This window comes from Tamandua tetradactyla, chromosome 24, assembly GCF_023851605.1.
Source record: "Tamandua tetradactyla isolate mTamTet1 chromosome 24, mTamTet1.pri, whole genome shotgun sequence".
NCBI lineage: Eukaryota > Metazoa > Chordata > Mammalia > Pilosa > Myrmecophagidae > Tamandua > Tamandua tetradactyla.
The window spans coordinates 8,772,452-8,793,882 of record NC_135350.1 but is presented as its reverse complement, the minus strand read 5'-3'; the positions used below and the strand labels follow the sequence as shown (position 1 = coordinate 8,793,882).

Genomic DNA, 21,431 nt, shown 5'->3' with positions numbered 1-21,431 from the left:
ACATGGCTTTGAGATGTAGCCTCTGGTCTTCCAATATCTCTACAATAAAGACTATTATTCTTAAATTTGGGTTTATAAAATTTTCACAATAACATGATCTAAATGCTGCCCATCAATCAATGGAGGTTCAAAATGAACTGGAAAAGTAGTTTATGGAAGTGATATATGAGCTTATTTAGCAACAAGCAGGGGAGAAAATTTACCCAAGACACATTTATAATTAATGCAACACACACAAATACACACAATTTTATCTTCCCTTCTCCCAAGACAATCTGGACCAGAAATGTTGTTTCTGGTCATGCTGGATAATAAGCCCAGCATGGTCTGATCAGTCCATAATCCAGGTCTCTGGTGAATACCAGATGTGATTTCTTTGAGAAATGCCCTGGAAGTGATCTGTACCTCCACAGGCAATAATGAGAGGTCCTAACAAATTACTCCTGCATCTGACCTGTGAGTTCTTTAGTGTTTGACCATCAAGATGATAGTCTTCTGGTGGGCAGTATTCTCACAGATCATTTAAAAGAAAAGTCTTATCATTACTAGAAGTCAGCAATATATATATATATATATATATATATATATATATATATATATATATATATGTTCAGTAACTAGTCTTGATTAAAGAGATATGGAAGCAGATGGTTTTCATGATTCATATCAGGTTTATTTCCCATCCCATCCCAGAAGCCTAGACAAAATCAAAACTTAATATGGTCTGAAGTGTTATAGCTAATCTGTGCTACTATCAAACATTTGGACATGTGAGCTCCTTTCTTTGGATGAATCAGTACTGTGGTTCCTCTGCTGTCACAGACAACCTTTGGCCACTCTGTTTCTGACCTTCTGTAGATCCACAGGCTGAACAGGAACGGATCGAGGAAAGGCTGGCTTATATTGCTGACCACCTTGGCTTCAGTTGGACAGGTAAGATGACTGTGACCTGATTTTTGCAACAAAACCTGTTCGGTTTAGATGATACAGTTGCATCAGCCCAGTGTCATAATGATGAAAAGCCCACTTTTTCCCCCTTTCCTTGGGAAAGACTGCACAGAATATTGAAAAGAACAATATACTACAAACTAGAAAATCCTGGCTCTGCTTTAACTACTCATATGGCTTAGAAAAGGCCTTTCAATAACTTGGAATTAAGAATAATAGAAACTTAGATTTGGAGTTTTGAGAATACACCAACCATTACCATCTTCCACTGACAGTTACGCATATCTGAACTTTGGGGAAGTTACTGTGTTTCAAAAGCATAGCTATATAATTTCCATTAAATGTGATACATTTCATTTGAGAGTTAACAAGGGCTACTTATTTCAGATCCCTTGTATCAGATTATCTTCCTTGGGTGAATGCTGAAACACATATGAATGAGATGTTTTACTGATTTTTTGAGAAATGAGACTAAGTATAGAAATGATTATTAAAATCAATTAAAAGAAAATGAATTAAAAATTAATATGGTTTATATACAAATCATGATTTGTAGATTTTAAAAGCTATACACTATCATGTTACCTGTAATTTACCATATTAAAAGGAAGAGAGCCAGTCTGACTTTCTTTTTTATCACCTGTGACTAGTGCACTGATATAAACCATATTAAAATTGTTCTTTAAATATGTGTCTATGCATATTAAATGTAATATCTACCACACCTTATAACCAAACAGAATAGGGAATGAAGAGTAAATATATGCTGCACACCTACCTACATCTAGTCTTCTCAGACCCATGCCTTTACAGTAACTGCTAACACTTTCTCATATATTCAGAGATATATGAGAAATGCCCATATTTATGCCAATTATCTAAAATATAAATTTACTTGATAATATTCCTTGAAAATATCCTATCAACATAAACATATCTATCTGATTATTTTAAATGGCTATTTGACTCTACCATGTGGGTATACTATAGTTTTATCAGTGGCCTTTATTGTTGGATACTTAGAATGTTTACTCTTAGTTGCAATAAATGTATCCATGTGCCTCTTTCTTCTATCTTATGAGTATATTTATGGGGCATGTTCTTAGAAATAGAATTGGTGCTGAAAAAATATATATATATAAATATATTTTTTTAATTTTGAAAGATTTTGGCAAATTGCCCTCCAAAGATGTCACCCCATATATATATATATATACACATGCCCGTGTACTACCGTGTACAAATATCCATGTAGAAGTTTACTGGCAAAATTTAAAAGAGAACTTTATGACTGCTTCCCCAGGTCAGGTTATGCTTCCCAGTCTTTTATTCACATGACATCAAATCAAAGAAAGAAGGACTTTCTCCAACTATCATAAAATAACCATATCCAATAAATATCCAAATATGCAGAAATAGGATTTATAGTACTTAAAACCTCACTTGACAATAATGAAAAGTGAGAAATTGTCTGTTCCTCTTGCTTCCAGTCATTTATTCCCCGTTCTCTTGGTTAAGAGCATAGCCCAACATTAATGATGCGTTCTGCATTTTGGAATTTAGTGGACCTGAATTATACATGTTTCACTTTATTGCCTCAAACTTATTATTTCCATTATGGGAATGTACAAGTCAACAGCAAGTTTTAAGGAAAAATCTACATAATATGTAGAAATAAAAATGAACCCTCTTACAGCAATACTAGGAACGCATCATTTACAAAGTCACAAAGCAGGGTTAGAGACTCAACCCTTGAAGTTAACAGGTTTACAGAGTAGTGTTTTATATTCTAGAATTAGCGAGAGAACTGGATTTTACTGAGGAACAAATTCATCAAATTCGAATTGAGAATCCGAACTCCCTCCAAGATCAGAGTCATGCACTATTGAAGTATTGGCTAGAAAGGGATGGAAAACACGCTACAGGTAGGTGGGAAACTATATATAAAAAAATATAGGGCTAAATATGGAAATAGTCTTGCTTACCAACCTCATTCTTGCAAATTCACTAAAATGATAAAATAAATGTCTTTAACTTGAAACAAATGAGAATAACTGTTGCCATTTCTGATATACATGTTGCATGGAAAATTTTGTACTCTATTCCCATGAATAACATTAATTAGTGGGAAGTCATATCAACACTGCTTGCTAACAAGAATGCTATTAGAGCCCTAAAGATGTCTAATTACAGATAATGGACACAATTGCTTTTCTTATGATTAGTTTATTGGTAGTGAATTGTCTTCATTTCGTACTTCCTTCATTGGATTCTGGTTGTTCCCTGTGCAAAAATAAAAAATTTAGCAGGCCATTTAATGAAGGAGAATGTAAATGGGTTCTCAGATGTAATCAAAGCTTTTTCTCTAATCTAAGATACCAGTCTCATTGACTGTCTCACCAAGATTAACCGAATGGACATTGTTCATCTCATGGAGACCAGCACGGAACCTCTCCAGGAGCGTATCTGTCATAGCTATGCCGAAATTGAACAGACCATTACGCTGGATCATAGTGAAGGTCAGACAGTGTGAATGTGTGTGTGTGTGTTTAATACAGGCAAATGGACTTACTGTCTCCCTTTTTATACAGGTTAGACCATAGCCTTCGGTGACTGTACATTCTACTCCTCTCTCTACCCGTACTTCCCAGCCCATTCCATAGTACCCCCACTATTCATTCTTTGAGATTTCACCATCAATATGGATGACTCAGCCATTGCCTTGTGCTTTCAGTTCCTTGACTGCACTTCTGATGCTTGCACATTTTACTCTACTTTAGCATTCATTTTTATGCTCACAGCCAAGTTTCTGTCATTGCCAGTGACTGTGCTAGATTGCAGCATGATACTAACTCTGTTTTTTATTTTTACACCAAAAATCTTCAAGTCCACGGGAACATCCATCCATGGCCTTTTTACCATTAGGATTTTTCTGATCAATTCGCATTCATTTGCTCACTGTGTGCTCACTCATGCTCTCTGTCTCCCTGCGTCTTTCTCCTTTCTGTCTCTCCCTTTCATCCGCCCTCCCTCCACCCATCTCTACTTTATATCTTCTCTTCTTCTTTCACACATCCAACGTTTCTCTCCTACTTATTTATTCTTAGCTGATGAGCAAACTTCATGTTTCTTAGAAGAAATAGAAACAAGCAGAAGCAAATGTTCATATTCTTCCACCACAAAATTTACCAACCTAAGAGCACCTTGACACCTGTGCTTTACTGCCCCTCCTAATACAGTGAATGAGGTTTTCTTGCTTTTCTAAAGCCTGAATCTTTTCTTATGTACTACACTTCACCCCTTTTACCCAATCAAGGACTTCACTCTGGTTCCACACAACTGCACCATTAAAACACACTTTACCTGGTCCCATCTTTTAAAACAAAACAAAGAAGATAACTCTTTTGCCCTATATGTCCACCACCCTGCATAACTGCTTTGTTTCTCCATATGTTTTATATTCATTCAGCAGACTAGTCTGAGCTTACTGTCTCTACTTCCTCTCTTCCCATTCTCTCTAGAACTCTTTCTAAAATCCCTCCAGTCCAGCTTTTGTCATCACCACTCCTCTGAAACCAACCTTGTACTATTCGCCAGTTGTTTCCTCACTACCACACCCAGGGGGTGATTCTCAGTCTTCATCTTACTTCACCTCATATTAGGATTTGACTCCCATGATTAATTCCATTTTCTTAAAACATTTTCTTCATTTATTCCACATGACGCTATCTTCTTTGCTTTCTTTCTACTTTACTGGCTACTCCTCTTGTTCCTTTTTCTGTAATTTCTTCCTTTTCATATCTAAAAATGGTAACATGCTTAGTACTCAGCAAGAACCTCATAACTTGTTCCCATCTCCCTGCTGTCTCCCTCTCTCTCACTAGCCCCACACACCTAAACTCCCTACTGTTCGCTGAGTGCCCCAGCACTCTCCTGCTTTAATAACTTGGTACTATCTGTTCCTTACACCCTGTAGTACTCTTCTCTCAGATCATCCAGTGCCTTTTCCTCTCACATCATTCAGATCTTTGCTCAAGTATTACCTCCTAAGAAGAGTCTTTCCTAATAAACCTACCTAAAGTCCCAGCCCATTTACTCTATAGTTTTGCTGTAGTTTATTTTTCTCTTAATATTTATTATAAACATGTACCTGCAGAAATACAAGTTCAGGAAAAAGAAGCTGTTTCTATCTAGTTCACTGCTATATATCCATGACCTCTTGCATAGTTGATGCTCCATCTACATCTTTTAAATGAATAAATAAGTAGATGAATAGCAACTACTCCTTTGCTTAAAATTTTTTTTCAGTGGCTCCTCACCGCCCTAAGATATACTGGAAATTCCTTAACCTGCCATTAAGAGACCTCCATAAAAGATTAACTTCAGGATGTTGTTGTAAGGATGAAACAAGTTAATAGCTGCAAACAACTTAGAAAAGTGCCTGCCATGAAGTAAATATTCAGAATTTATTACCTATTATTATTATTATTAGCTCTCACTCCTCTTGCCACTTAGATTCTATGCCTCAGCTATCACAGTTGATGTGTAATGATCATTATGTCTCTTTTAGACATCATACCCTCTGTGATTTGATTCCTATTTCTTTAACCCTATGAATTATTTACTTCAGAGGCTGGTACTTATGACCCAATCAATCTGTACTTTAATCCCCTCTTACTTGCCAGGGTCCCCCTAGATGATAAGCAGCTTGAAGGCACAGGCACTGTTGTGTTCACCTCTGTAACTCATGGGCCTGTCATAGGATGTACACATAGTAATAACTTAATACGTGTCAGTTTACCATAAGGTAAACTTCAATTAAATTTTAAATTAAATACTCAATTTAAAGTTTTCTCCCCTTCAGGGTTCTCTGTGCTTCAAGAGGAGCTCTGCACTGCACAACATACACAGGAAAAGGAACAGCCCATTTCTAAAGAAAACGAGTCCTGTGATCAACCTCCCATCGTCTCAGAGGAAGATATTTCTGTTGGTTATACCACTTTTCAGGATTGCATCCCCAAAACAGAGGGGGACAGTTCAGAAGCAGAGCTCTTTCCCCATACTCATAAGGAACAAGTTCAACAGAATTTCTCAGGGAAAATGCAAGACCTGACTGAAGAGTCATCTCTTGGACATCGGCAGGAATACTTGTGAGTTTCATAGGAAAGTCTCAAACGCAATGCCAGAGAAACAAGCTGATAGGACTAGGGTGCCAGGCATGGACATGCATAGTTTTAAAAATATTTTTAAATGACCCAACCAATGACAAATGACAGCACTACAGAGATGAAAGCAAATACTTAAGAGGAATAATTGTGACAGTGTTGTGTGGCATAAACCTGCTTGGAGCAACTTCCATTTCTCTGGCCTCAATTGGGCAAGTCCCTAAACCCTTTGAGTCTCCATTTCCACATCTATAAATTATGATAATGTTCCCCATACTAATCTCACAGAGTTGAAAGTCAAAAGATAGAGAGTATGTGAATGCATTGTTTAAATTGTAAAATTTCATGGAGAGTTGTTATTGGTAAGATTGCCACAATTCACTTGGTCTGTGACACTTCAGATAATTATTGTGCCAAAGCCGGTTTAGAGTATGAACACTACGAATAAAGTTACACTATAAGTAAAGCAGCTCACTGTGCACTCCAACAAAAATAACAAGTGGCTAATGTAAATATAAATACAATACAAATCTGTAAACAGAGTGTTAAGATAAGATGGGATGGCATTGGGATGGAAATGAAAAGAAGTCTTCTGGAGAACTTCTGATGAAGGAAGCTGCAGAATATCACCAAACTCAGAACTTCAGTTCTGGTCTTTATGTAAGTAAAGGAAAAAGGGAGTTGTTTAAATGACATTGCCTAGAAAAAACAGACAGAACCTCAGAAAGAAAACGTGCCCATGGCCCTGACATCTGAGAACAGTGAGTCATGAGATTACATCACAGCATTTCATTGAGTGAGTTTCGTTCTGGGGCCACTGGAACTCGAGAAGAAGAGGGAGAAATGGGTACTGAAATGATCTCTTTTTCCTTAACTGGGCCTCCCTCTCTTCATCTGCCCTTAGATTTTAGGAGAGAGCACAAAAGAGAGGTGAGAAAAAGCCAAAAGGAAGAAAATGGAAGGAAATCTGTGGGGCACTTTGGGCATTTATTTTCTATGAAGTGACAGGAAATTGTACCAAGCACAAAAAAGGAGCAGAAATAGCAGAGAATTCTCTTACATAGAAATGAGATTGTAAAAAGTTGCATTGGAGTTATTACAACCTGTGTCAGTAGAAAAGGTTTCAATGTCAACAGATCCCTCTACAAAGTTGAAAATCTCTATATTTACTATTATGATAACTATATTAACATGAGGATTTATATATTAGCTTTCCTTAATTCTGTCAAGATTTTTTCTTGTTTCAAAAGCATTATTATCTACAAATCTTTCTAATAAAAAGCTCTTCAAAGCTTTACTATTATTTATCACCTTGAGCTGTCAAAGAAAAGAGGAATTATATTTTATATACTTTGTCAAGGTCAGGAAACTACATAACACATCTTAGGATAACTTTTATCTTCAGAATACACCATGCTCTGTCAATGCTAAAGCAATAAAGTGTAGCTCTATTCTGTACCCTGCAGTATGATTTTTCTCCAAATTTTATTTCTTGGCCAAATTTCATTCTTCAGATTTCACTCATTGCATCTCCAAATGTATGAAACCTACTTTGAATGTCATAGAGTATGAAGGTCCATCTCCCTTCCAGTTCTCTTGCTTTGGCAGTGGGACAATTGTATATGCCTCAGTGGTATTATTTGGTTTTTCTATTTCAGTGTGACAACTCCTGGAACAGAAGTACCAGAGACTCAAAAGGCTACCGTGATATCTGGCTCTCCCAGCAAGACACCTGAGGAAATTAGTACCCCTCCTGAGGAGGATAGGCTGTACCCCCAGACCCCAACATTGAGTGAGCGTGCAGACTCGCCCATTGTACAAGAACCTGAAGAGCCCCCGGTGCATGGAGAGGAGAGTTCTCCACGGAGAACAAGCCTCCTGATTATGGAGTCAGCTGATGGCCAGCCTCAGACCTTTGAAAGGCTTGATGACAGTGCAGCTTTTGAAAAGGTGAGAATTCCTCCTTCTCCATCCCCTTGCCCACCTCTAGCGACACTACAGACATGTTTTCATTTTTCTGTTGATTTATGATGTCACTTCAAAAAGCTTTGCCAAATTAATTTCCAACCAAATCCATCTGAAACTATCAATTCTAATGAGAACCAAGATATCTAAAAGAAATGATGACCATAAGCCCTCATTTATAATTGGAAACCATTTGGCTAAGAAAAATGAACACTGTGGTGAAACAATGTATCTGAATGCAGCTTTCCAAGGTTTTGAAGGTCTTCACTAGTCATGAAGAAAGGTGAAGGGCACTAACAGAGTCTCAGCTGGGTCTGCCAACCATAGGGAAGGGCAGAGACTTCCTTCTGCATTTATCACTGGGGAGGTTGTTGAAGGTAGACACATGAACTCTGAATTCTGAGTGGCATTTATCTCCCAAAACAGCTTTTTCCCTTAGAGGATGGGCAATTTCCAAAGTAAATTTCCTTAGATTTATTTCTTAAATGACTTAAAAAAAATAATAACAGTGCACCTAAACTTACTGCTGTTTTTAAATGTCAAGATGCCTGGTAGTTTGGTAGTGAAAAGGGGTGGCACTATCTCAAGACATTTGTTTGAACCGTTAGGTCTCAAAATGTGATCTATATGATAGAGATATCTCAGAATTAACTTGGGCTCTTGATCCCTCTTCAGACCTCCTGGATCAGAATAAATCTCTTGTAGATGAGGAGAGGACAATAAAAGACTGCATTTTAAATAAACTCTTAGTTGATTTTTTATGTATGGAAAAGTATGAAAATCTGTGTTAATTAAACTTAATTTAACTTCTTTTATTCATTACAAAGGGTGACATCTGCTACCAGGTTTTGTGTAAAATCAAAACTAAAATTGGGAAAGATCCAAGCAGATGAGAACTGCTTTTGGCAGTTATCTTAAATAGTGAATCCATCCCATGAATGAATTTTTATTCCAAAATTGCCTTTGAATAGAATTATTCATCTCACAAGTTCTTGACTTAAATGAATGCTAGTAAAAATGTTGCATAGATACTGACCTAAAATTTACCAAATTTAGCCTAAGAGCCCATAAGTAAACTAAAGAATAAACTTGACCCAATTATCTGAATAATTCATATGTTTAATCTATTCCATGCGTATAAATAAATTCTGGTAACCTATTCTGCATCTCATATAGTTCATACACATCTGCTTCATTTAATCTGTATGAGTGTCCAATTATCTTAAGAGATTATCCTAAGATAAATGATTGGATATCCATAAAGAGCAAGTGGAGCCAGCCTGTATAAACCGTTTTGATACTTTTAACTTCTCATGACCCTAACTTGCACGTCTGATTTCATTCACTTTTCTGTGGACCTAATTTCTAGGCAACAGATTCCAGATTGTATTTAAAGTATAATTTAGTTTAGAATTTACCTATTTTCATTTAATAGAGAAGGATACATACATTTTAACTTGGGTATTTTTAAATATGTTGAGCAAATTTTACTGTTTCTGTTTTTTTTTGTTTTTTTTTTTTGTTTTTAATAACATTCCATCAGAAAAGAGAATGATTCAATATATGGCTCTTGAGGAATAGGTTCCAATCTAAAATTATGGTCTTAGTCCCATCTTTAGGTTTTTACCAGACCCATAAATTTGATTGGCTTTTTCATCTCAACTTCTCTGCTGAATAAGTCTAACATTATTTATATTCTGTCTTTTTTTGAGTGCCAGGGACATGTGCACCTTTTTTATTCTTTACACAAACTGCTTAACAGGATTCTGCATCTCAGCAAAGCTTCTCAACAACTCCTTTAATAACAGCTACAGGAAATTTTGACATCCACTAGAAAGTTCTACTACAACATAAGACGTCGTTATACCTTGGGGTTAATAATTCCAAGCCTAAGCAGGCATGTCAATGACTAAGAAGTGTTTATTGTGCTGGCTTAGTTCTGTGCTTACAATCAGTTATTTATTGGTAGTATAAGTATGAGGGAACTAACACGGGCAAGTTGCTTATTTCTTCCAACAGATTTTGATTGATGGGTATTCAGATAGCTCTTAGAGCAAATAACTTGACTCCAGAATTTTTTTTCATTCACTGACCAAAAAAAAACTGTATTCTTGCCAAAGTTTGAGTCCAACACACTAATAATATCTTAAATTGTTTGCACCACTGTTGACTTTTCCACCAAAGCCTCCATGAATAAAATTTTCAGAACACAGTGTGAGCTAAAGCAGATACCAATAAGGAAGACATTCCTTAGCATGCTAAAGCAAACAATGCTTCCATGCTTCCACCAGGAGCTAACCGAGGAATTAGGTGAGCTGGAGGCCAGCTCAGATGAGGAGGTGATGGTAACTACCAGGGTTGTCCACCGGCGAGTGATAATTCAGGTACCAGCTACTAAATTACTGCACGTCTGGGACTGGTCCGTCCTGCAGCCCTTAGGGAGTGATCAGCCTGGAGCAGTGAGGGCTTGGCATGCTCCTTGGTAGTGCATGACGATTGGAAAGCTGATCCCTTAACGCTCCTAAGTTTTGTTTATGCTGGAATAGAGTGGTAATGACATTTGCGGCCTACTTCCTGGAGAGAGAGTGAGCAAGATTTGGGTTCTTCAGTTCCACCCATTTCACCTCTCTTTTCTGCTTTGGTCTGTTTGTTTTAAATTTTACCTAACTTTTGGTCAGATGTTCCTAAGCATGTTGCTCCTCACCTTTTTTATTCTTTTACACAAACTACTTAACAGGATTTTGCATCTCGGCAAATCTTCTCAACAACTCCTTTAAGTTTCTAACATTCCTCACGTAGGAGCGCTTGGGAGTTAGTTCCCCAGAGTTGGCGCCCAGATGCTGAAGTGATCTTTTTCTCGCAACCGTTTAGGGAGATGACATGCCTGACATACCAGCAGAGACAGTCACGGAAAAAGAATACATAGATGAGCACGGACACACCGTGGTGAAGAAGGTATGGCCTGTCGTCTCCTAATTCGGTTGATTTCAAATCTCCTGTTTAAAATTTATCAATACCCTTTTATAGAACTTGAAAACGAGGTACATGAATAAAATATATTTCAGGTCACTAGGAAAGTCATTAGGCGGTATGTATCCTCTGACGGCACAGAAAAAGAAGAGATTACAATGCAGGGGATGCCGCAGGACCCCGTCGACATTGAGGAAGGGGATGGCTATTCCAAAGTGATAAAGCGCGTTGTGCTGAAGAGTGACACCGAGCAGTCTGAGGTGAGATCTTCTCAGATTGCCTGAAATTTATCCTATGGAGAAGTGTAAAATGGAGCTCAAAGGAAGTGGGCAGGGTGGTTTATTCGTACTGGTCTCACATCTGCCCTTTTAATGGCAGTCTTTTTATTTAATTATTAGAACAGTTGTGGATTTTTAGAAAAATCACTCAGAAAGTTCCCATTTACTGGCCCTTTCCCACGGTTTTCCCTGTTATTAACATTTTGCATCACTGTGGTCTCTTCATTACAACTGATGAAACAGTATTATTATAATTATACTACTAACCGTAGTCCATAGTTGATATAGATTTTATTCTTTTTTGATTGTACAGTTCTGTGGTTGTTTTTCTTTTTTTAAAAAAAATTTATTCTGGTGAAATATATACCCCCTAAAATTTTACATTTTATCCACTTCAAATATGCAGATCAGTGGTATTAATTACACTCACCATGTTGTGCCATCATTACCACCATCCATTATCAAACTTTTCCGTCACTTCAGATGGAAATTCCATGCCAATTAAACATTGCCTTTGGTTGCACATTCATTTTCTTTATGATTTTGTGTAATTTTTAAATAGCCATCAGGGAGATTAGTAGCCATTTTATTCATTGTCTTTCTGTGGTACTTTTATTTCCATTTGCTGTTTACTTCCCTGTAGAAATCCAACTCAAAAGTTAAATGAATAAAATTCCATTTATTGGACAAGCCTTATGTTATAAAGGAACCAAGCACAAACTTACTATCAGTTTGTGATCAGCACACTAGTCTTCTGTTGGTCACTTTAGATAATTATATGATAATTCAAAACTTCTGCATTTCAGAGTCACCAAGATCAGGTTCCAGAAATTCTATGACTCATGGTTTTATTTATTTCTATTTTACTTCCCTCTTTTGGGATCATGTTTACTCTCTTGAACATATAATTTGTGAAAGTCACACAGTACTATATTCATTCCTTCCTCAAAATCTCATTAGTAAAGATACAAGGTTCTCTGAGAAATCTGCTTCTTCAGTTTCTCATAGCTTTCAGAGTTCCTCCTTTGGCAGCCAATTGTGTCTTAACCATTTAACTGTAGGAAAAGACAGTTGATCAATAGGTTGTTATGTCTATATTCCACTAAGTAAGCCTTTTCTTATTCATGAAATTTACTGATAAATGTCATCCAAAGTGCCTAAATTAATGGTTGATTTTGGCGCTGTGAGGTATAGTCATTACATTGACAGTGCCAACTGATTATAGTTTAATTTTTTTCTAACTCTGCCTCTCCTTTCCAAAATACAGTTTTCTAAAAGGCCAGTATATGATTGGGTGTGTGTCTGTGTGTGTGTTTTAACGTTAAAAAATTCACTACTGTTACACCTCGCATACAGTATTGTATATTGTGTGTCTTTGTCCTTCACTCATTAGGTAACTCTGTCTGAGCCGAGCATTTTGTCCAGCACCTCACAATTTCAGGCTGAACCGGTGGAAGGCCGTAGAGTCAGCAAAGTTGTTAAAACAACCATGGTGCATGGAGAGAGGATGGAGAAATATCTGGGGGATTCTAGTTTAGCCACTGATCTTCCTTCAGCCAAAGATGACTTTGAAGAGGTATAGAAGCATCATCACTTTGTCTTTTTATGTACTTCATGTTTGCTTTATGTTTGAAAAGAAATGATACAATGTTTAAGGTTGTATCATCCCATACATGAATTCATGGAAGAGTGCAGGATATTCAGGAGAATAGATTTCCTGTTTGAATAACATGTGTTACAATGAAATAGTCTTTCCTTACAGTGTCACATTAAGAGATTTAAAAGACCCAGATTACCAGGACTGTTTCCTGTTGAATCAGAATCAAAATCCCTGGGGTTGTAGCATCTTCTTTAAAAAGTCCCAGAAGTGACACATACTTCCAGTTAATAAGGGAAGAAAATAAAAGATATTTCAAAGAATGTTTTCCAGCTAATATTCTCAAATATTACCAATGATAGGCATTAAAGAAAATACATATGTACTCTTGTACCTATACATTCAATAAGTATTTATAATTCTTTAAATTCTGGTTTCCAAAAGTTAGTAAATTGTTTCATAGCGACAAAATCCAGAGTTTCCAAAATCCAAAGCTCTGAAAACCAAAACAAATTTTGTAAGTTAGTAGTAAAGCTACTTGGTCAGTAAAACCTGACCTGAACAGACAAGGAACTTTTAAATTTCTGGTCTTTTATCTTTTAAACTCTAAGTTATGGGTCAATATGTCCATATGTTTTGTTGGCAATGGGTCTATAATATACAGTACCATATTACCTTACTAAAATCCAGAAAAAGAAATCAAATCCTGAAATACATCTGGCCTTGAGTTTCAATAGGAATAGTAGGCAAGTGAAAACATCAACAAATCATCTATTACTATTCAGACATTTTGAAGTTAAATGCTATACGTGTGTCTTTTTCGATGCTCACAATATGTATTGAGATAATATATGAATGCATTGGAGTTTTAAAAGCATACATTCCTTAAAGACTTTTAGTTCTCCCCATTTTGACAGCTGGTAACCTTGGACTGTCAAAAGATGAGTTATCTGAGTTATAGACTCAGATTTTTGTTTTTTCCTCTGGTCATTGTATTTACCATTAGAGTTTCTACTGTAAAATGGAGGGGAGAGAAGCAAGCAGGAAATTCAGAGTCAATCAATATGGATGCTAGTCAGTGCTTTTGATACAAATGTGAGAGATTTAAGGGACTTGTTAAGTAAAACTCTATGCTTTGTTCTGCTACTGTCTCAATATTCTAGTGCTGCATAACAAAGTATCACAGATTAGATGGCTTAAAACAACTGAAATGTATTGCCTCACAGTTCTGGAGGCTAGAAGTACGAAATCACAGTGTCAGCAGAGCCATGCTTTCTTCAGAGAGTGCAAGGTTCCGGCAGTGACTTGCCAGCATTCCATGGCATTCTTTGTCTTAGGGTGTGACTCAGTCTCTGCCTCTATCATGTGGCCACCTGCCTCTGTCTCTCTGTGTTCAATTTTCTCTTCCTCTAAGGACACCAGTCCTACTGGATTAAGTTTCACCCTAATCTGATCTGGCCTCGTCTTAATGAATAATGGCTTCAAAATTCCAGTTTCCAGATAGAATCACAATTCACAGATTCCGGGGTTAGGACCTGGACATGTCATTTTAGGAGACATACTTCAATCCATAAGAGTTCTGAGAATTCATTTTATTCATCCTTTCAGGTATATTTTTATGTTGAATATTGACTAGGGAAAGCAATAGATTTTATTAAAGTCTGTGATTTATGATGGGGTTTTATCTTGTGTTTTTTTTGTCTTACTTCAGGCTTTGAGTTATACAGGTAGCCACATGAAAGTTCACTTCCCCAGTTTAGTGGAGAATGAAATCCTGAAAGAGGATGGATCAATAATTAAGAGGTTTGAGTTAGCATGGGATGATGCTTTGCCAACTAACAGCATTAAAAAGTTTTTCAGTTTTGAGAAAAGTAAAAGCAGAGACCCCAAAGATACCAGATATCTCTCGGGAACTGCTGACTCTTCCTGTATTTTTAGGGTCAAATGGAATAATCTGTCAATGCGTTATACTTGGAATTTCCTTTTATTTTCTAACTTTTTATTTTGAAATTATTTTAAACTTACTGGACAGTTACAAAAATAATGTAGAATCCATGGGGTGTGCCTTCTTGTTGCTTTAAATGTAATATTAATAAGGAAATACCATTATTATTATCCTGATTCATTTGAAATAACCAAAACAAAGCCAGTGTCCAGTGCCACATGGCACAACAATGGTAGAGCTGGGATTTTTTTTACAGAGCCTATATTGTAAACCACTCTGCTGTATTTATATTTATACTTACATGTATATAGATTTTTTCTTGATTGTGTTATAAATATTTCCAATATGCAAAAAAAAAAAAAATATTTCTAAGGCATGGTGAGAGTGATGGCATATTGACACAAGCTGAATTCCTGAGTTTTAGCAAACAATTCATTTGGTTGTGGCCAAGCAACTCAGATATTCAATTGTGGTGATAGATTTGAGAGCATAGGAAGAGGGATCTGTTGTTCACAAAATAATCTTTGTACCAGCTCCTTCAGCTCAGTCTTAGTAAATCATTATTGTGCATGGTATATGCTTTTTTTAACAAAGTATTTCATGATTCTGCATGTGAGTGATGAATAACATGAGCATGATTTTGATATCCATGAACTTAAATATACCTAGCAATGCTAAAATTAGGTCAAGAAAGTGTTGCAAAAGCAGTAAGCAGCACATTTTTGTTTGTTTGTTTTTGCATGTAAAATATAGAAGTGAGCTGGTTGTGAGGCCATCTGGCCTATCTCCATCACTGATCTGATGTGTAACCTTCGACATCATTTGCTTGGTCTGTCCTCACTTCTTTCTGGTCCTCTAGTAGCACTGTAAAGATGGAAATGAACAAAGTGCTCTTTTCTCAGGGAAAAGGCACAGTGGAAATCCAAGTTACTGTTGTGCTTTTCATTTCATTGAAAGAAGAGAACAATTGTCATTTGTAGTACTCTACAAAGCTATTATAAGCCTCTGGAACACAATAATTAGAAGCAAAATTAAAGGTTCTATCACAATTCTGCCCTCCAATCAAATGCAAAAAATAGGAGCAGCTAGGCATTTAAAGGAGCATAATTGCTCCCCCTAGAACTTAAAAATGCAACAAAAATTGCAGATAAAGTGCTTTTTTATACTTTGAACTTTAAAATTTTTTATACATGTATTCAGAGTAATCCAGATAAACTTTGCATGCCCTAGCATCATAGGATCTTCAAATTGAAATGCACTTAGAGAATAGGAATTCTCATGTACAGCTATGGAGATCGAAGCCTGGAATGCAGACAACTCAATCAAGTGCCCATAGTAGTTAGCGTCAGAACCCTATTTGTGGTGTAAAACATTTTATCTTATGCATTGCTGAAAGCATTGTATCATACCTTCTGCTCCTTAAATATATATATAGATATATATATACACACACACACAGAGACATTTCTGTATATACTTATGTGTGTGTAAAGTTCTTTTGCTTGAATCATATAATATGCATATTCATAAATTCACTTGTCTGCATATGCCTGAAAAAAATGCTGGGAAATATCCTATGATAGAGGCTTTTCCCCCAACATCAATGCTGTAAGAACCTCTACCAGGTCTTAGCAGAAATAGTCAGGTACTTATCTTTTTGGAGGAAAAAAAATGAATGCTGAATGATTAGAAAAACTTAATCTGATTTTGTTTATTAGAATAAAATTTGACCTTTTAATAAAAAAGAATAAAGCTTGATTTCAGATATACAATAATTCACATAGTATCACAAGCAAGGGTTCTCCCTTTAAGAGAATTTAAGAGAAGAAGAGAAAGAAGGAGGTAAAAGTTGTCCAAATGAAAGCTGAAAGCATTTTAACTAAAGTCTTTTTTTTTTCTCCTTAATCATGATGATCTTAACAAATGAACGTGTTGGAATGTCAAGTAATGATAGGGGCAGTACACAGAGCTTTTGGCTTCTGAGCACTATGAGTCCCTAAGGAAAATACTGGCTAAATCTATGAAAACTGATCATTTCCTATGGTGATTTTAAGTGAAGATGCATGGCATAGTGGCGACAGACTCAGGTTCTAGAATCTTGACTCTTGGCCCCACAACACACTGAATGTGTTAGTTTTATTTAAGGGCATTGTTTAAATTCTCTAAGATTCAGTTCCCTGAATCAGTGTTTGTTATTTGGAGATAATATTGGTACCTTGTGTAGTGCCTGGCCCACGAACACATTCACCAAATGTCTGTGGAATTGTATTTACAAGCAGAGAGCGAGAAGACCCGATGCTGAGCAAAGGAAAATGTAATCATTTTCAAGTACGCATAGAGGAAAATGATAGTATGAAATGTAATCAAAATATGGTAGAAAGCTTTTATAGCTCCTTTTCTTGAGTAATCACCTGTCTGATGAAGGAGACAAGTAAGCAACAAACTGCTAAATCACAGAATGACAAGACATACAGGGCTCAGAGGAGGGATCAGTCTCTCCTGGGTTTTTTCCCTCTCTCCCTGTATTTCAGTTTGCTAAGTTTCTCAAAACAGTTACCATGAAATGGGTTGGCTTGTAACAATGGGAATTTATTAGCTTACAATTTGAAGCTGTGACAATGTCCAAATCAAGCCATCATCAAGGCCATGCTTTCTTCCTGAGACCAGCTGCCTGTGATCCTTGGCTCCTCTGCCACGTGGCAAGGCTGGTGGCCTCTGCTAGGTGTCTGCCCACTCTCCTGGGTTTTGTGCCTTCAACTTTTTGCTTCCATGGTGCACACATGCAAGCGGGCTTGTTCTCCCTCAGTCTGTCTGTCTCCGCTTCTCTTTCTCTTTCTCTCTCTCTCCTGTTTATAAATGTCTCCAGTGAGAGAATTCAGACCCATCCTGAATGAGATGGGTCACACCAAAACTGAGGTTGCTTCATGAAAAGATCTTACTTGCAATGGATCCACACCCCCAGGCATGAATTAACTTTAAGAACATGTTTTTCTTGGGTACAAACAGTATCAAACCACCACCTCCTCCTCTCCCCATCCACTCCAGATGCTGCCTTGAGGCTGTTATGACCTTATTGCATGTGGACAGGATAATTTTTCAAGATTTATGTCCCATGGAAAAGTTCTCATAAAACATGATTGGGAAGTCTGAGTTGAGATGTGACTCTGAGGATTAAGCTGGTAGCTAAGCAGTTTGAAATAAATTGAGATAAACCCTATTTTTCTTAGGCTGGCAAAAAGCACTCATGGAATCACTATTTCAGAATGAACTAAGTTATTGTAAATCAGTGCAACTTATTCAAATCATGGGTGATTCTGTGGTAACTTTTGAGAGGTTCATTTTAAAGCATGGTTTCGTTGAATTGAAATAATCCTTAGAGTTTTTCCTTGCTCCGAAAACACATTTTTAATAATTCCATGAGTCACTTTAGATGGGAAGAAGTGTTGAAACCAACGACATGAAAATTTGTTATACCAATATGCTGCTGCAAGACTTTCTAGAAGCAGGAGAGTAAGCCTTGGGATTGCATCAAGGGTGAGCAGTACCAATGCAATGGTGACCCCCCACTTGGCAGTGCAGAAAACATAATTCTCTCTTGTCTGCTTTACTCCAGGACAACCATGAATAAAGCTCGGACACAGAAGAGGGCTGTGGTGAAGGACCAGCGTGGAAAACACATTCACTTGGAGCACCTGGAGGACGTCCCAGAAGCACTAGACCAGGACGACCTCCAGCACGACCTCCAGCAACTCCTTCGGCATTTTTGCAAGGAGGACTTGAAACAAGAGGCCAAATGAGGGGCTGCCCAATTCTCACTCCAGAAACCGCACATTCACTCAATATGCAACCTCCCATTTCATTAGAGTGACCGGAATGGGCCTAATTAATGGAATACCCTGATATTTCCACTTTTAGCAAAATATCCTGCATTTTGTTTTAGTTTCCTTCCATCCTCTTTAACTGTAAGCTAATTTGTGACCAAAGATAGCATCCTTCATTCTGGATGCTGTATCCAATACTCAAGTTCATGCTAACCTGGGAATTGGCACCTCCATTTTTCTTTGCTTCTGCACAAGCTCCATGAAAATCCATTAATCAGAGGAACTTCACCTGCAGACCTCTTCAAGTGACGATGTATGGGAAATCCCCAAAGGGTTATCCAGTGTACAATGTATATAGCTGAAATACTCAGATGAACAACATATTAAAATTAGAACCACTGCCTATCATAACCACACTGGGCATCATGGAATAAAAGGCCTCTAAAAATTGCTGAACAGTGGCTAGTTAAGATATTGCTAACACAATCAAATGATAATACAGTTCTATTGCAAAGGAAGCACTTAAGACCTACCATGTCCTTAGAACTTCCAGAGTAGCCATTGCTCCTAGTTAAAGATGGGTTAATAACCTTGAAGAACTATCCTTACTAAGAAATTATTGTTGGTACTGACCAGCCACGATTTATGACTCTCCAACAGCCACTCTGAGGGAGGGGAGCCAGGGAGCAGAAGGCAAAGAGGATGAAACAGTGAGGTATTCAGTTGCTAGTAGCCATATCCTGTGGCATTCTAGCATCTTCAGGTCTTTTAAATTTGGACATGTTGGCAGGGTATTTTAAAAAGCTATAACTACTGTAGTTTTCCAGTTTTCATTGCTGCTTTAGCAAACCATGCTGTCTTACTGGTGGTACTTTCTTCTGGCCACTGCACTGTAGATAATTCATTGGAAATAAGATTTACCCACCACACAAAAGGTTAAACTCCTTCACCCTGTTGGAGTGTTCCTTTCTTTTTCTTTTTTTTTTTTTTTTTTTAACCTTTCCGGGTTTATATCTTCTCTAATCCTGCATGCAACATTTAAAAATCAAAACCACAGTCAAAATCCCTCTTCTAATAACATTAATGGTTTTCATTCTTTTTACCCTGGGTAAGCACTTTTCACTTTTTAGCTAGGTCTGCTTTTTGGCTTGCAGACGAGGTTTAGAATTCCTTACAAATTTGGTTTGGGTTAAGAAAATTTGGTTTATTTATTTGAAATCCAAACTCCCTTGGAAATCCTTACGTGCATTTGTGCACTTTTCTGTTTGTTTCAGAGAAGGAAATAGAACAATCTGAGTGATTTCCGTGTCCCATTCCTCATTCCTCTAGTGGTTGAAGCTGTGTAGCATTTTAACATATATATATATATTCACGAATATATTCATATAAACAGTATACATTTTGAATCAGTTATTTGTTAAAGAAAAGTATATTCAATGAAGATGAAATTAAAAAAAAATAGAGTCTATCCTCCAGGGATTGAAGATTTTCCAATCTATCTGGTCTTTTCCTGTTGTGCAAACATGACTCAGTGCTCCGAATGTCAAAAACAAATGCAACAAACAATGGCACTTCATCATTTAAAGGAACATTGCCAAGAGAGAAATTTCCTGGGAGGGAGCTTTCCCATAAGCCGAACCCCCTAAACCTCTAATGCTAGCACTTATTTGGCATTCGGATAGGAAACAAAGCATTCTTTGGCAGCCAAAATGAAAGGCCCACGGTCAAACTTTTTGAGACATGCCGTGGCCTTCTTGTCAAAACCTTCACTGGAGCTCACGAAAAACATTTCTGTTGTGTTATTTGCAGTGCAGATGATGTCTGTGTAACAACATAATGGTTACTCACCGTTTTTTGGTTTGTTTGTTTTTTTTAAATTTTAACTTTGGCTGTGTTATCAAAAAACTTGAATACTGTGAGAAGAAGTGAATTTTCAGTTGATGAATCAGCATCTTGTTCCCATGGTGATAACACTAATTGAATATATCTATGAGGGCATGTATTAGTTAATGGAAAAAAAAGTACAACACTAACAATACATAGCTGCAATGTGTACAATGGCTGATTTAATTAAATAAAAATATACAAGTGTTAAATGTGGCAACTGTGATTTGTTCTTCTTCATCATCAGTTTGTGATTTCAGGAGAATAAGAGATTAAAGAGAAGAGCTAGACAGGAAGTCAACAGAAAGACACAAATTGCTCTTTTTTAAATTGTTTCTATTTAGCAAATTAATATGGCATAACCCAGCATGGGGTCAAGTGCTAGATAGAAAGACTATGTCCCTGCCCCAAGGAACTTTCATTGTTAATTGTTATTAAATGAGGACAAACAAGGATTTTACCTTTAGTTTTGGAATTCTTAGTAAATGGGGAATAGGAACCGTGGAGATGAGAAAGGGTCACCGGCCGAGGACAGGCAGGCTTCCTTTTAGTTCTCTCTTCGAAGGTGAGGACCCTTAGCAGTATTTAGCTCCAGAGTTCAGTTTATCTTTTATGGCTAGAAAATTAGAAATTAAACGGATATGTCAATGTGAATTAAGACATGGAAGGAAAACCCCCCAAGCTAAGGAACTGAAATCAGTTGTCTTGGGAGGATTTTTGCTTGTTCCTTTGCTTCTTTGGAAATACTCCTTTAGTGCTGCTGTCATACTTTTACAGTAGAAACAAAAGAAGAAGACACAGTTGAGAAATTGAATGGGTTTTATTTGAATCTTGCCTAAAATGAGATAAGGAGCCCCC

At 37.0% G+C, this 21,431-nt stretch overlaps 1 protein-coding gene across 25 annotated transcripts in view; it reads left to right on the top strand.

Moving 5' to 3' along the window:
• ANK2 (ankyrin 2) overlaps positions 1-20,783 on the top strand; it is a 767,321-nt gene extending 746,538 nt beyond the window's left edge. For 15 of the 25 annotated variants that reach the window (XM_077142481.1, XM_077142485.1, XM_077142502.1 and 12 more), the window contains 11 exons: positions 859-933; positions 2,742-2,873; positions 3,324-3,467; positions 5,813-6,098; positions 7,772-8,063; positions 10,370-10,462; positions 10,950-11,033; positions 11,144-11,308; positions 12,720-12,902; positions 14,635-14,726; positions 18,482-20,783. In XM_077142481.1, the coding sequence (XP_076998596.1) occupies positions 859-933; positions 2,742-2,873; positions 3,324-3,467; positions 5,813-6,098; positions 7,772-8,063; positions 10,370-10,462; positions 10,950-11,033; positions 11,144-11,308; positions 12,720-12,902; positions 14,635-14,726; positions 18,482-18,665 (1,730 nt within the window). In that variant the 3' untranslated portion in view covers positions 18,666-20,783. The remainder of the gene's footprint in view (positions 1-858; positions 934-2,741; positions 2,874-3,323; positions 3,468-5,812; positions 6,099-7,771; positions 8,064-10,369; positions 10,463-10,949; positions 11,034-11,143; positions 11,309-12,719; positions 12,903-14,634; positions 14,727-18,481) is intronic. The other 10 variants (XM_077142501.1, XM_077142499.1, XM_077142496.1 and 7 more) reach the window with 2 other exon arrangements.
• The last annotated feature ends 648 nt before the right edge of the window (positions 20,784-21,431 follow it).